This window comes from Hyperoodon ampullatus (genome assembly GCF_949752795.1).
Source record: "Hyperoodon ampullatus genome assembly, chromosome: 8".
Taxonomy (NCBI): Eukaryota; Metazoa; Chordata; class Mammalia; order Artiodactyla; family Ziphiidae; genus Hyperoodon; species Hyperoodon ampullatus.
Window position 1 is genome coordinate 21,833,349 of NC_136921.1, and position 12,881 is coordinate 21,846,229.

Sequence of the window (12,881 nt, forward strand, 5' to 3'; positions counted from 1 at the left end):
GGGGGGACCTCGACCTGCAGCTGGGTAGCTGTGGATGACCCGTCAGGGCCGGGCCAGGTGCTGTGCGCTGCAGAGGGAGAGCCAGCTTCAGCTCTGCCACCAGCTGTGACGAAGGAGACCCGGCACACTGCCACTCTTCCTCCACGGAATGAAAAGTTATCTTCTAAACAGATAGAGATACCATGCCCAGGGAGAGGCCATATATGATCAGGGGTAGGGTGGCTTTTTTATACGGTGGTAAACCCTACGACGAATAATGAAAACCAAGAACATGGTTTCCAGTATAAAATGCCTTCACTCTCTAAGCCCACCCATTGTTATAGCCATGGCCGACATGTGGTCGATGAGAACCACACTGGTCAGAACAACAGAAGGGAAAGAACTTCTCTCTGGAGTTGAGGAGAAAACTTCGAGTAGAAACAAATGTCTTCCATCTGCTGCCACAGCTAATCAGATAAGGCCAGTGGGCACCCTGGGCATGTTCAGGGAATACCCACCGCAGTCGCCCTGTTGTGGCCCCACTGGTAAAGTGGCTCCCGGGGGCGGTTGATAAAAAGGGGCTCAGGCTGGGAAGCCAGAGGCCTGGGACCAGGGCTGCCACGTGCTCCCCTTAAGTGACAGCTATGCTCTTGAGCTCTCTGTGCTCCAATTTCTTCATGGAGACATGGATCCTGAGACTCCTTCTAAAACTTCAATCTTCCCATTGGTAATAAGATGGTCAATAAGCCTACTACTTAGCAGGTTGTTGTGAAGACCTAATACCTGGCCAATGGATGTGCAAAGGATAAGCGTGTTTACCAGGCCTAACAGAAACAGAGGGAAGATGACGCAGGCACCAGGGACAGTGCACAGAAGCCCCACATCGCTCCCGCCACTGGCTCTCTCTGCCAGCAGCCAGGAGCACGCCCCTCACCCCTGGGTTCCAAAACAGCTCCGCGAACACCACCAGGTCAGCCGAGGAGAAGGTGAGGCCCATGTTGGCGGCGGTGATGGACAGCACGGCCACGGCGGGCCCCTCCGACAGCTGGAACTGCTGGCACAGGTCCTCGCGGTCGGCCGAGGAGGTGGAGCCATCGATGCGGATGTGCTTCACACGCTGCGGGAACAGGAGAGGGAAGCAAGGTGGGCGCAGGTGCGGGGCCTCGGCGGCACGGCTCCAGGGACAGAGCCCCGCGCTGCTCTGGCTCCAAGCCGGGTGGAGCATCAGGCTCGTCACTCCGTACTGCTTTCTGAGCTTCTTTCCTGGTCTTTCCTTTCCTTTCAAATTGAAACTTGTGTTGAGATAACTGTAGGCTCACATGTAGTTGAAGCAATAATACAGAGAAGGATTCATCGTATGATTTGCCCAGTTTCCTCCACTGGTAATATTGGTAAAATGATAGCCTAATATCACACCCAGGATACTGACTTTGATACAATCCACTGACCTTATCCAGATTTCCCCAGTTTTACTTAAAGTCCTGTGTGTGTGTGTGTGTTCTATACAACTTTATCTCGAATGTGGGTTTTCATGTATCTGCCTTCACGATAGAGACAGTGAACAGTTCTAACCACACAGGGATGCTCTGCAGCCCTTTTATAGCCCTGCCCGCCTCCCTCCTGCTTCCCCCTCAACCACCCAGTCCCTACTAATCTGTCCTGCATTTCTAAAATGTTCCATTTCAGGAACATTTATAAATGGAGTCAAACACTGTGCAACCTTTGGGGCTGGGCTCTCTTCACTCAGCATCATTGCCCGGAGAGTCATCCCTGTCGTTGCACGTACAGTCGGTTCACACACACCTGTAGCTCATTCCTTCTCATTGCTGAGCTGTGTCTTATGGCAGGGATGTACCATGGTTACCTGTTCACCTTTGGCAGGACATCTGGGTCGGTTTCAGCTTTGCACTGCTACAAATAAAGCTGCCGTGAACATTGGTGTATAAGTTTCTATGTGAATGTAACTTTTCACTCCTCTGGGATAACTGCCCAGGAATCAACTGCTGAGTTGTATCTGATAGTTGCATGTTTAGTTCAGCTTATTTTCTTTAAAAAAAAAATTTCTTTTTGCAATTAAAAATTTAATTTTAATATATATATTAAATGTCTTATAACCTTATGTAGTTATTTCTTGTTATTCACAGTAGTTATGTACTATATAGTCATTATTATAAAATCTGAATTAGCAAATACTGAATAATTTCCCCTAGGGGAAACACAGGATTAGGTTCCTGAGATCAGCTTACTTTAAGTGGCATTTATTGTTTTCTAATGATAAAGACAGACATTATGAGGCAAATAAATTACCGATCTATTTTTTCCCATCACTCTTTTCTCAATGTGTATGCTACATCTTTTAAATACGAAGTTCTATATCTTGCTTTTCTCTGATAAACATTATATTGTAAATAAACCAAATTATTAAAATGTTTTCTAAAACATGATTTTTAATGGCTGTGTAATAGTTCATTATGCAACAATAGTATACTTTAACCATTTATCTATTTCCTCACATTTGGGCGGGTTTCTACTTGTCACTAAAAAAGGATGAGCTGTCTGCATGTCTCAACTAAGAAGTCCTCATGCTACAACTAAAAGATCCCGCATGCTCCTACTAAAGATCCCACATGCCGCAACAAAGATCTCGCATGCTGCAACTAAGACCCAATGCAGCCAAAATAAATTAATTAATTAAAAAAAAAAAGGATGTGTTGGCAAATGTCCACCAACAGGTGAGTGGATAAAGTGTGGTACATGCATACAATGGAATATTACTCAGCAATAGAAAGGAATGAACTGTTGATATATGCAGTAACATGTATGAATGTCAAAATATGTTGACTAAGAGAAATCAGATTAAAAAAAAAAGGAGTACACACTGTATAATCCTGTATGATTCCACATTTATATAAGGCTCCAAAAATGCAAACTAATCTACAGTGACAGAGAGCAGATCAGTGGTGGCCTGGAGACGGGAGGATAGGGAGAAACGGGGATTACAAAGGACAGGAGGCAACTTCTGGGGCTGACGGATATATTCACTACTGTATGGCTGTTAGCAAAACTGGCGCCATCTTGGGCCCGTGCAGTTCCTCCTGTCCTTCCACTGACCTTACCTAGGGCTGTACTGTAGAACACTGTACTGTCCTGTAGTGAATCTCTTCTTTGTCATCTAGGGCTTCGTAGTTAATAGATACTGTTTAATGATCATTAGGTCCAGGTGGCCTGTATGCTCGGTTAGTCTCCAACGATGACAACCTTCACTGATGCATTCCTGATGCTCAGGAGACTAGTAACCCATCATAAATCTTGACCTAGGGATGTAGTTGCTGTCTCCAAGCACACACCCCTATACTCTAGGTTAACTATAAAATTGTTCCAGTGGCTCCTCAGCATTGCAGAGTGCAGCTGCAAATGCTCTGGATCACCATCTACCCAGTCCTACCCTCCATGTAAGTTACCCTTTAATAAATGGATCCACTGATTGTATGGAGCTGCCTGCCTTGTTTTTAGGTCTCAAAATACCTTCTCAGTTCAGTGGGCACTTTTTGTTCTTTCTGTGCAACAACTACCTCCACTCTTGCTCAACTGCATACTTCAAATATGTGCAGTTCACTGAATGGTAATTATACCTCAATGAAGCTATTAAAATAAAACATTTTAAAAGATGGGTTAAAACAAACCTGTTCATGGTTCTACAAGCAAGGAAAATTATTCGGAAAGTCGTCAGAAATGTTTCTGGAAACCTTCACCTCATTTCTTTGCTCAGATCTGACCTTGGCCTGCTTAGCAGTTGACACACAAACAAGAAAAGCACCCTGTGCTGAATTTCAAAGGGAGCTTACCTTCCTCTCAAGCTCATTAGTAACTGCATCCAAAACCACCTTATGGTGTGCGAACACTAGAAACTTCTCTCTTCCACTTTCCAGTAGGTCCAGGATATATTCACTGCATTTGACAATGACAACACAATAAATTAAACACATACGCAATCCAGCTGAGGTTAATTACTGAAAAGTGACTGCATCTGTAGCAGATACCTTCTGGGTACCTGCCTCCCCAGCTCATTCTCTCCCTCCTCTGAGAGCTGACCTCTCCCCCTTTCCCTCGGGAACTGTGGGGAAGTCGTCTTCCGCCACATGCAGAAAGAGTTCTTCCATACTTTTTTAGTCATCTCCCAAACACAAATAAATCAAAGTATCCTTATGTTTTACGTGTCTCTGATGGGTTACTGAAACATTCTTATTATTACCTGGGATCATACAAGATAATGAACAGTTTGCACTTTGGCTGCTACTATCATTATAATGTGTTTTCAATAAAAATTGAAGTGTTGTTTACAGATCTGAAAATGCCTGGGCAGGGACTGAGGGATTCTTGACAGTAATAAATTTCTGGCAATGTAGTGTTGAGACGTAAGTAATAATACTGAAGGGACGTCAGGGATCGCCCTCCAGCTCCCTCCCACATCAGACTGCAAACCACAGGGCCAGCAGTTAAGGCAGTGGTATAAGTGAATTCTTTTTTCCAAGGCCAAGGAATATGGGGTGAAAAGGTCTTGTTTACATGGTCTCCATTCTGCTTTTAATTTACTTCTCTCCTCCATCCACTGTGTTTTTTCTTGACTTTCTGCTCCTTATCTTTAGCTGTGGCCTTAAAGGAAGGCAGCGACCCCCAGGAGCTGTAGGGAGCAGAGTCACCCAGTTGGCAGATCCCAAGCTTGCCCTGGCACTCGCGCCCTGCAGAGGGTTCCCAGTCCCAGTACAGGTCACCGGTGGCTCCTGCACAGGCGGCGGGAAGGTCAGCTTCCTCGGACAGGACACAAGGAGCCCTCGCTCTGCCTGAGGCCATCCCCACACGTGGGTGTGTGTCTGGGCAAAGAACAGACATTGCTCGCCTTGGAGAAGGACAAATCTCCAAGGTTTCCTATTACAGTGCAGGCAGGTGGGGAAAAGGTAAGCGGACTCTCTTCTAAACCATCTAAGAATTTTTTCAAACAACACTATGACCAAATACGGTATGGATTTGAGTTCAATTTGTGAATTGTTGGTACTAATAGAATCTACTTTAATTAGTTTGAGAGACATAAAATTTGCCATGATATAAGCAAAAAAGTTAACTGCTACAGCATCAGAAAGTCACAAGGCCATAAAATCAACTTGGCCAGCCCATAAACACCATGGCCCCCAGTTTTCCTAATGCCTCTCAGCCCTCTACATCTCAGACGTGGCACTGCTGCTCGGCCCTTCCTCACGTCCCTGAGCTCCCGAGCTGGAAATATCTGCCGACCACAATAACCTTGGCTTTATATTGAAAGATGTCCATTAAAATGAAAACGAACAACAGCAAAAATGGGAAGAAAAGCAACTATCAGAGGAAACTGGGGTTTTAAGATTTATAATCTAATTTCCACTTACTAGCTGTATGATTCTGAAGTTTAGAGATTTACGTTAGATTTACTCAGTTTCTGCATTTTATTTTTATTTTTTATTTATTTATTTTTTCTGTGGTACGTGGGCCTCTCACTGTTGTGGCCTCTCCCATTGCGGAGCACAGGCTCCAGACGCTCAGGCTCAGCGGCCATGGCTCACGGGCGCAGCTGCTCCGTGGCATGCGGGATCTTCCCGGACCAGGGCACGAACCCGTGTCCCCTGCATCGGCAGGCGGACCCTCAACCACTGAGCCACCAGGGAAGCCCAGTTTCTGCATTTTAACTTATTCTACTGATCTCACGAGGAGTCTATAAATGTGACATGAGTTAACAGATGTCCAAACTGTTGGAAACTATACATCACTATATAATTTATCTTGAAATTTTGAAAAAGTATGTATAAGGTATGTTATGATTTGAATGTTTGTGTCCCTGTCCCCCAGTTCATATGCTGAAATCCGAACCCCCAATGTGGGGCGTATGGGAGGAGATGGAGTTAGTGTTCTTATAAAAGAGACCCCAGAAAGCACCCTTCCCCTTCCACCACCCTTCTCTTTTTTAAAAAAGAGAGAGAAGTCGACACTTGGTGTCCACTTACATGACAGATGGGATTTTAGCTTCAGCTGTTCTGTTGAAGAAGAGAATGAGGGCTTCTTTCTGCTGCTGTTTCTGTGGAAGGAGAAATCGAGGGTTTAAAGCCTCCCACTGTGAGAACTCCGTGACCCGTTGACATAATCATCACCACCAAGAGCTTTACAAATCCCAACATCAATCGCCAGAGCCAAGAGGCCCCGACTTATCCACTCGCTTTAGCCACGCCACAGGAACTGTCTGGACTCTGGTTTTGTACTGGGAGATAAAGTAGCATCACAGCTATTCTGTCACCCTTCGAGAACTGTTGTGAGAATCCAATGAGGCAAGGAACATGCAAGCTCTTTGGAAGGGCATCGCAGGTAGCGCTTCACCATCCATACCAAGCTCACGTGCTCAGCGGGAAGGCAGCCCTGCTAAGCACACCTATTTACTATAGGTATTACAGCCTGGTGACAACTTACACATGACAGTGGCCCAAGATGTTCCCCCACTCCTTTCCTTCTGCCAACTTGTGTCCATACCCAACTGACTAAGCTCACCTCCAAGACTTACTGAATCATTTCCAACTGACCCCAACTAGTCTATTCTAGTATCATCTCAAGATGTTATTCACATGTTTCTGGACTGTGTCCACAGAAGGTAATTGACTTCCCTCAAGAGGAAACAGTATGTTCTTTATAGTTTGCATCTAAATAAATCCCAATAAAGAATGCTAACCCAGGAGGTGCTTAACCAGTTTCGTAACAATATGAGATAACATTTACCATTACTCTTGGGTTCCCAGAGAGGACAGATACTCTTACCATCCTTGGCAGGGCAGCCATCCCCTTCCACTAGCCAGCATGGGTTTATAGATGCCCCTACATTTTGGGCCTGGGCCCTGTGGGGCCAGTGATTGACATGGCGGCTTCCTCATGGAACAAAGAGGTGACCCAACAGTAAGAACACCTATGGCCCTGAACTCATTAATAACTCAGGAAAGCAGCCACAGCTGGACTGTACCTTAAATTACAGACACCATAGATGGTGAGAAAAGCTACCTGGTCAAAATCGTTTTTTTGGCTTTAAACAGCATCTCTCCTCTAGGCCTTGACAAGAAAGAAGAAAGAGACCCAGGAACCATAGGAATCCGTAGGGGTACTGACGGGGTAGTGGATCCATTTCATTTTCTACATGAGTCGTGGCAGTGGTGGGCACCGTCCCTCCTATTTTGTGGCAGCAGTTCAATTAAACAACTCTAACCTCCTGGGAACTCACATTGAAGGTGTGATTCTGTGTGTGTGTCTTAACTTGTTTCTCAGCCCCAGGCCCAGTCAGGATTCTGATGAGGCTCTGGACACACACACTTTTCGCGTGTGGCCCATGAACTCACATGGGGTCCATTCGTGTCTCTCAAAGGGTCCCCTGCAGCAGGTTAGGCCCTCCAACCGAACGTGTCCCTAGTAGGATACGCTGAAGGGACAGTGTCAGGCTCCCATCTGACGACCTCACCCGCAGCATGTATGCCTCAAGCAGACTGCACCCCACCCATTCTCAATCCACAATTAAACTCCTGTTCCTTCAGAGACTCTTGTCAGGTCCTTCCCTCCCACCCACACTCACTCCACACTCGCTCTTAGAAAGGAAGAGGGCAAAACAGATGGAGAGATGGTAAAAAGCACTTTCAGAAACCCTGCCCCAAGATTTAACACGCAGAGCCAATGTGGGTGTGAGAAAACAAACATCATTATTACACACAGCTTGGGGGACGGTACCCTGGGCTAATAACCCTTTTGGGGCTGATTTATCAATAGGTACCAAAAGTCTTCAAAATATGCCCATGCCCTGTGATGCAGCAACTCACTCCTAAAATTTATCCCCCGGATAGAATTGGAGGTACACAAATTCAGATGTAAACTGCTTTTTCAGTGTAGTGTTACTTAGCATAGTGAACAACTGAAATAACTTAAATGTTCAACTACAAATGACTGGCAAAGTTACAATATAGCCAGGTGAGAAAACATTATGCAGTCTTCAAATATTATGTTTTAGAAGAACATACAACAACATGGAAAAGGGTACAGATATAGTTTTGTAACTTGCTTTCTTCCCCACTTGATGTATCTTTATAAGATCCCAATTCTGCTTTAAAAATACATATGTTGCTTATCATGTACATAAGTTATAATATATATAGAGAAATAAATAATATATATTTTAAAACAAAATATACATAAATTTTATAGAAAAAATACCAAAATGATATATGCCAAAATTATGTAATATAAATAGATGGGTTAATCTTTTTTTTTTTTTTTTTTTTTTGCGGTACGCGGGCCTCTCACTGTTGTGGCCTCTCCCGTTGCAGAGCGCAGGCTCCGGACGCGCAGGCTCAGTGGCCATGGCTCACAGGCCCAGCCGCTCCACAGCATGTGGGATCTTCCTGGACCAGGGCACGAACCTGTGTCCCCTGCATCGGCAGGCGGACTCTCAACCACTGCGCCACCAGGGAAGCCCAGGTTAATCTCTTTTATAGTATAGTGATAAAAAACAATAAGTGTTACATATTATACTTTTCTTTATTTGGCAGATTTTATGCAATAGATATCTATTGGGTTTTTTTTGGTTTTGTTTTGTTTTGTTTTTTTGTGGTACGTGGGCCTCTCACTTGTTGTGGCCTCTCCTGTTGCGGAGTACAGCCTCCGGACGTGCAGGCTCAGCAGCCATGGCTCACGGACCCAGCCGCTCCGCGGCAGGTGGGATCCTCCCGGACCGGGGCACGAACCCGTGTCCCCTGCATCGACAGGCGGACTCTCAACCACTGTGCCACCAGGGAAGCCCTCTACTGTATTTTTAATGTGGGAGAAATCAATAGTTTTATCTTAAAAAAAAAAAAAAAGCTCCCCAAACTGAGTAGACATAATACTAGCCCATTAACTATCTTACTTCTTTTGTCAGCCATGGACTGGGAAATTTTAAATAACCTGCATTCTTTGTTCCTGCCTCTTAGATTTTTATTAAATTAGATCCACTGGGTTCTGAATTTATTTTTCTATGTTGGAATCTAAGTGGATTGTCAAACGGCAGAAAGGTGAGCTGATACTGTCACCAGGAAGTCTGCATGGACCAGTTCCATTTTTCTGTTCCTGGTCTTGCTGATCAAAAAACAGCTTCAGACAAAAGATGATTAGAGTCAGCTTTTCTTAGCCTGTGAAGAGCTATCTATTATTTTGGCTGAAAATGAGAATAAGATTTCACTGTACATTATGTTTTATAAATTGGCTGCTTCACCTTGGCTTCTGTGATTTAAAGCTTTTTAAAAAATGTCTTCCTCCAGATGGGAAGGTGTGAGGGAACAAAGAAAGAAATCACTTTTTGACAGGCTAGCAGTGCTTTGCTGGAACCACCATAATGTGTAAAATTGCAGGGAAACTTGGAGCTACAGAGTCACTATAAAAATGGTGGTGGTGGGGTCCTTTCTGTAGATTCACAGACTAAACCCACAAAACCATGAATCTCCATTTTAACACTTTCAATTCAGGATTTCACAGCCAGTCAGGGCTCGGAAGGCATGTTGATGGCCATCTGGCCCAAGCCCCGGCTGACACTGGCTCCCCTCCCTGGGTTAAGTTGGCAGGAGGGTGCTCCCAGTCAGATCCATGGTTTGTAGATGCACCAAATCTGGGGTTTTACAGTAAGAAAGGTTCTGATGTTCTAAAGGGTCATGCTCATAAATTCATTTGCTACTTGGACTTTCCATTATAAAAATTAATTTACATTAAAGAACACAAAAGAAAACCAGATTTTCTAGAATTTGTCTTATTATCTGAAAGAATTTAGTATCTGGCTTGAGCATAATGCTGAAGGCAACCTGTATCTATTCAATTTCTCTCTCTTAGGGACAAACTTAAATTTCCCAAGATACCAAGGAAGCACATAGCAATTCTCAAGCACTGGACTGGGAAGAGCTCAAGGCCCCTTCTCCGCTGGATTCTTGAAGAATTACCTGCAATTTAGGGTTTGTTTTCACAATCTGCAAAATAGTGTTAAGACTCTGGGCTGAAGAAGCAGAGACAACAATCACACACGACAGGTAGGACTCAGAGCAACTGTCACAAGTCCTTCATACTTTTCCAGCACCAAGCCTATGAGGCAGGTTGTGGCTCCCCCTTTTAGGGAAGAAAATATCTACAAATCCCAAAGAATTTAAGGGCCTTGCATAGCTACGGGGAGTTATAAACACCCAATATTCCTGATTTCCATGGCTCAGCCTAGTCAATTTCACATCACTGTCGATAAACTCAGAAATCAAACTTGCAGGTTACATATGAAATCATCTTTGGAAAGAGCCACTCACCTAACTGTGTACATTGGTGGAAAGTTTAAAAAATGCTTTCAAACCTTGCTGCACTAAGTTCAAAATTCCCATACTTCTTTTTGGCCATACTGCACAATTGCCAGTTGCCTCTTGACCACTTAATGTGACTTTCCTCCTCAATTCTAATGCCCACAGACCGCTTTGTCAGTAGTCTACACTGGCTGCTCTCCACCACCTGGTTCAGGAGATGGACTGGGTACAGGTGAGGGTGTCCTCTGGGGACTCCCACGAAATACTAATAGACTTTCTTCCATCACACACACAAGGAACTAAAACATAGCATTTTATAAACATTCAGACCTCTGCATCTAAAAAGATCATACATCTGAATTTTTCCCATTAATATTACATATGCTATACATGTTCATTGGTTCCCTTGTCTGGTGGAGTTCACTGGTGGGCAAAAGTTAGTAGACATTAAAGGTTTAAGAAAGTTCTAAGAAAAAACTAAAATTGAGAAAAAATTTTTATTCACTGCCTTTTTTTCTCTAGAAATCAGAAAAAGACACCAATGCTGATTTTAGCAACAGAACACCCTGGTTCTGTTCGTGGTTCCACTGAAATATAACTTGAGAACCACTGTATGTCCACGTCAATGTTAAGGAACTTCACTTGAAAACTCCACGGCAAAGAGATTACGCCTGCTCACTTCCTCCAGGCCATCCCGATTATTATGTATAATACAGCATAAATTAAATACTGCTGGACAAGTTACCAGTGCATCCTTTACCCTACACTGTTTCTTAAAAATTACTAGCCAGTCTTGTTCATCACATGGTAAAATAACATTAAAAAAAAATCACACATTCTGTCTCCTGTCATCTTATTTATTTTGTACTGTCCCAGAAGGCTGGTATCTCATGTAGATCTAAGTTTCCGTATACAGGGCAATATCAAGCCCAGATAATGCTTTATGATAATGTCAGAAAATGTCAATGTCTGTCATTTTCTTGGGAATGAAAATTGCAACGTTTTTATCCCAAGAGGACAGAAACGGGGCTGGTATAGATTACTTTATAGCACTTAGCACAGTATGACGCTAAAGACAGATATGAAATGAAAGTGTCTTGAAAAGACAAAGTCACCATAGTGGAAAGAGCCCAATTATATAGGGCTAACAGGCTTGGTTATAGCCTCAGCTCTGCCACGGAGTAGCCATAAGACCTTGGGCAAATCCCACTCTCTGTGAGCTTCAGTTTCCCCCTCTGTAAAATGGGGGTGCCAACTTGTTGACAACCATAAATGACCGTAATAAGGATTAAAAGTTAAGAGGGTTTGAAAACTCTGTTATATAAATGTCAATTTGCTTTTTTGACTAAAGCAAATGACATGAGATGGTTAGAGCGTTAACATATATAACAAATACACTTAGGACTATTTTCTAACGACCGTTACTAAAGGAAGTATTCTCAAAATACACTAAACATAAACTCCAACTTTCTTTGAGGGATTCAGAATACATATCACCATCCTGTGGTTGCCCTGGGGTTTATCTCTATGACTGTCGGTCAACAGTGATCTACATAAGTAGAAAACTGCAAATTAATACGAGATTTTGGAAGCAGACTAGGTAGGCTGAGAAATGAAGCGGGCTCACCATCCTGCCCGGGGTGAGGGGGAAAGGTTATGGGAAGAAAAGGTCGGGGGACTCTGGGTCAGCTCTGAGGGGCCCCTCCAGGGAAGGAACAGCTGTGCACAAGGGGACTTCCCAATCCCCATCTCCAGCCCCGGACTCACAGTGTTGTCCTTGGTGGTCATCTCCTTGGCCGCGGCATCCAGGGCAGCTTTGGTCCTGGCGCTGATCTGGCCTGGGGCGACCACCACCATCTTGCGCTGTTTGGCTGGGAGCTGGCAGAGAACGTCGCCCTTGAGGCGTCGCAGCATGACCGTCTCCTCCAGCAGGAGCTTCAGCTCCCCCAGGTTGGAGGAGCCTGAATAATCCCATCCCCAGGGCAGCTGTGGAGGCAGAACCGAGACACAGCTCGTGAGAGTCCCTAGGGCCCAGGACCAGAGCTGTCACCTCCAGGAATGGCCTTCTTGCAACCCTCTCTTCCCTTGGCTTTGTTCAGAGAACTTCAAGTGGCTTTAAGGGATGAATAAAATCTCACAGAATACAAATGAGAAACAGGACGGAAAAGGAAGAAAGAAAGTCAGGAATGAGAGAACCAAAAACGTGTACCATGGCGTCCCACAATTTGGCGCTAACCTTTCTAGCAGCAAAGGCAAGATGTCAAGGGGTTTGGTGCCTGTCACATTCAAGAACAAACGAGACACTCAGCTTGTCAGACTCTTCCCATACACTAAATGCAGAAAGTTTCCCTAGGGCTTACCCTACAGAGCCTGTTGCACAAGGTAACAGATGATGCTGTAATATCTTTTTTTTTTTTTTTTGCGGTACGTGGGCCTCTCACTGCTGTGGCCTCTCCCGTTGCGGAGCACAGGCTCCGCATGCGCAGGCTCAGCGGCCATGGCTCACGGGCCCAGCCGCTCCGCGGCATGTGGGATCCTCCTGGACCGGGG

General features: G+C 44.6%; 1 protein-coding gene across 1 annotated transcript in view; it reads right to left on the bottom strand.

Moving 5' to 3' along the window:
- SMARCAL1 (SNF2 related chromatin remodeling annealing helicase 1) overlaps positions 1-12,881 on the bottom strand; it is a gene marked incomplete at its 5' end in the record, with an annotated part of 50,650 nt that overhangs the window by 5,034 nt on the left and 32,735 nt on the right. The window contains 4 exons of the mRNA XM_079709888.1: positions 914-1,096; positions 3,825-3,927; positions 6,009-6,079; positions 12,099-12,317. Coding sequence (XP_079566014.1) covers positions 914-1,096; positions 3,825-3,927; positions 6,009-6,079; positions 12,099-12,317 — 576 coding nt within the window. The remainder of the gene's footprint in view (positions 1-913; positions 1,097-3,824; positions 3,928-6,008; positions 6,080-12,098; positions 12,318-12,881) is intronic.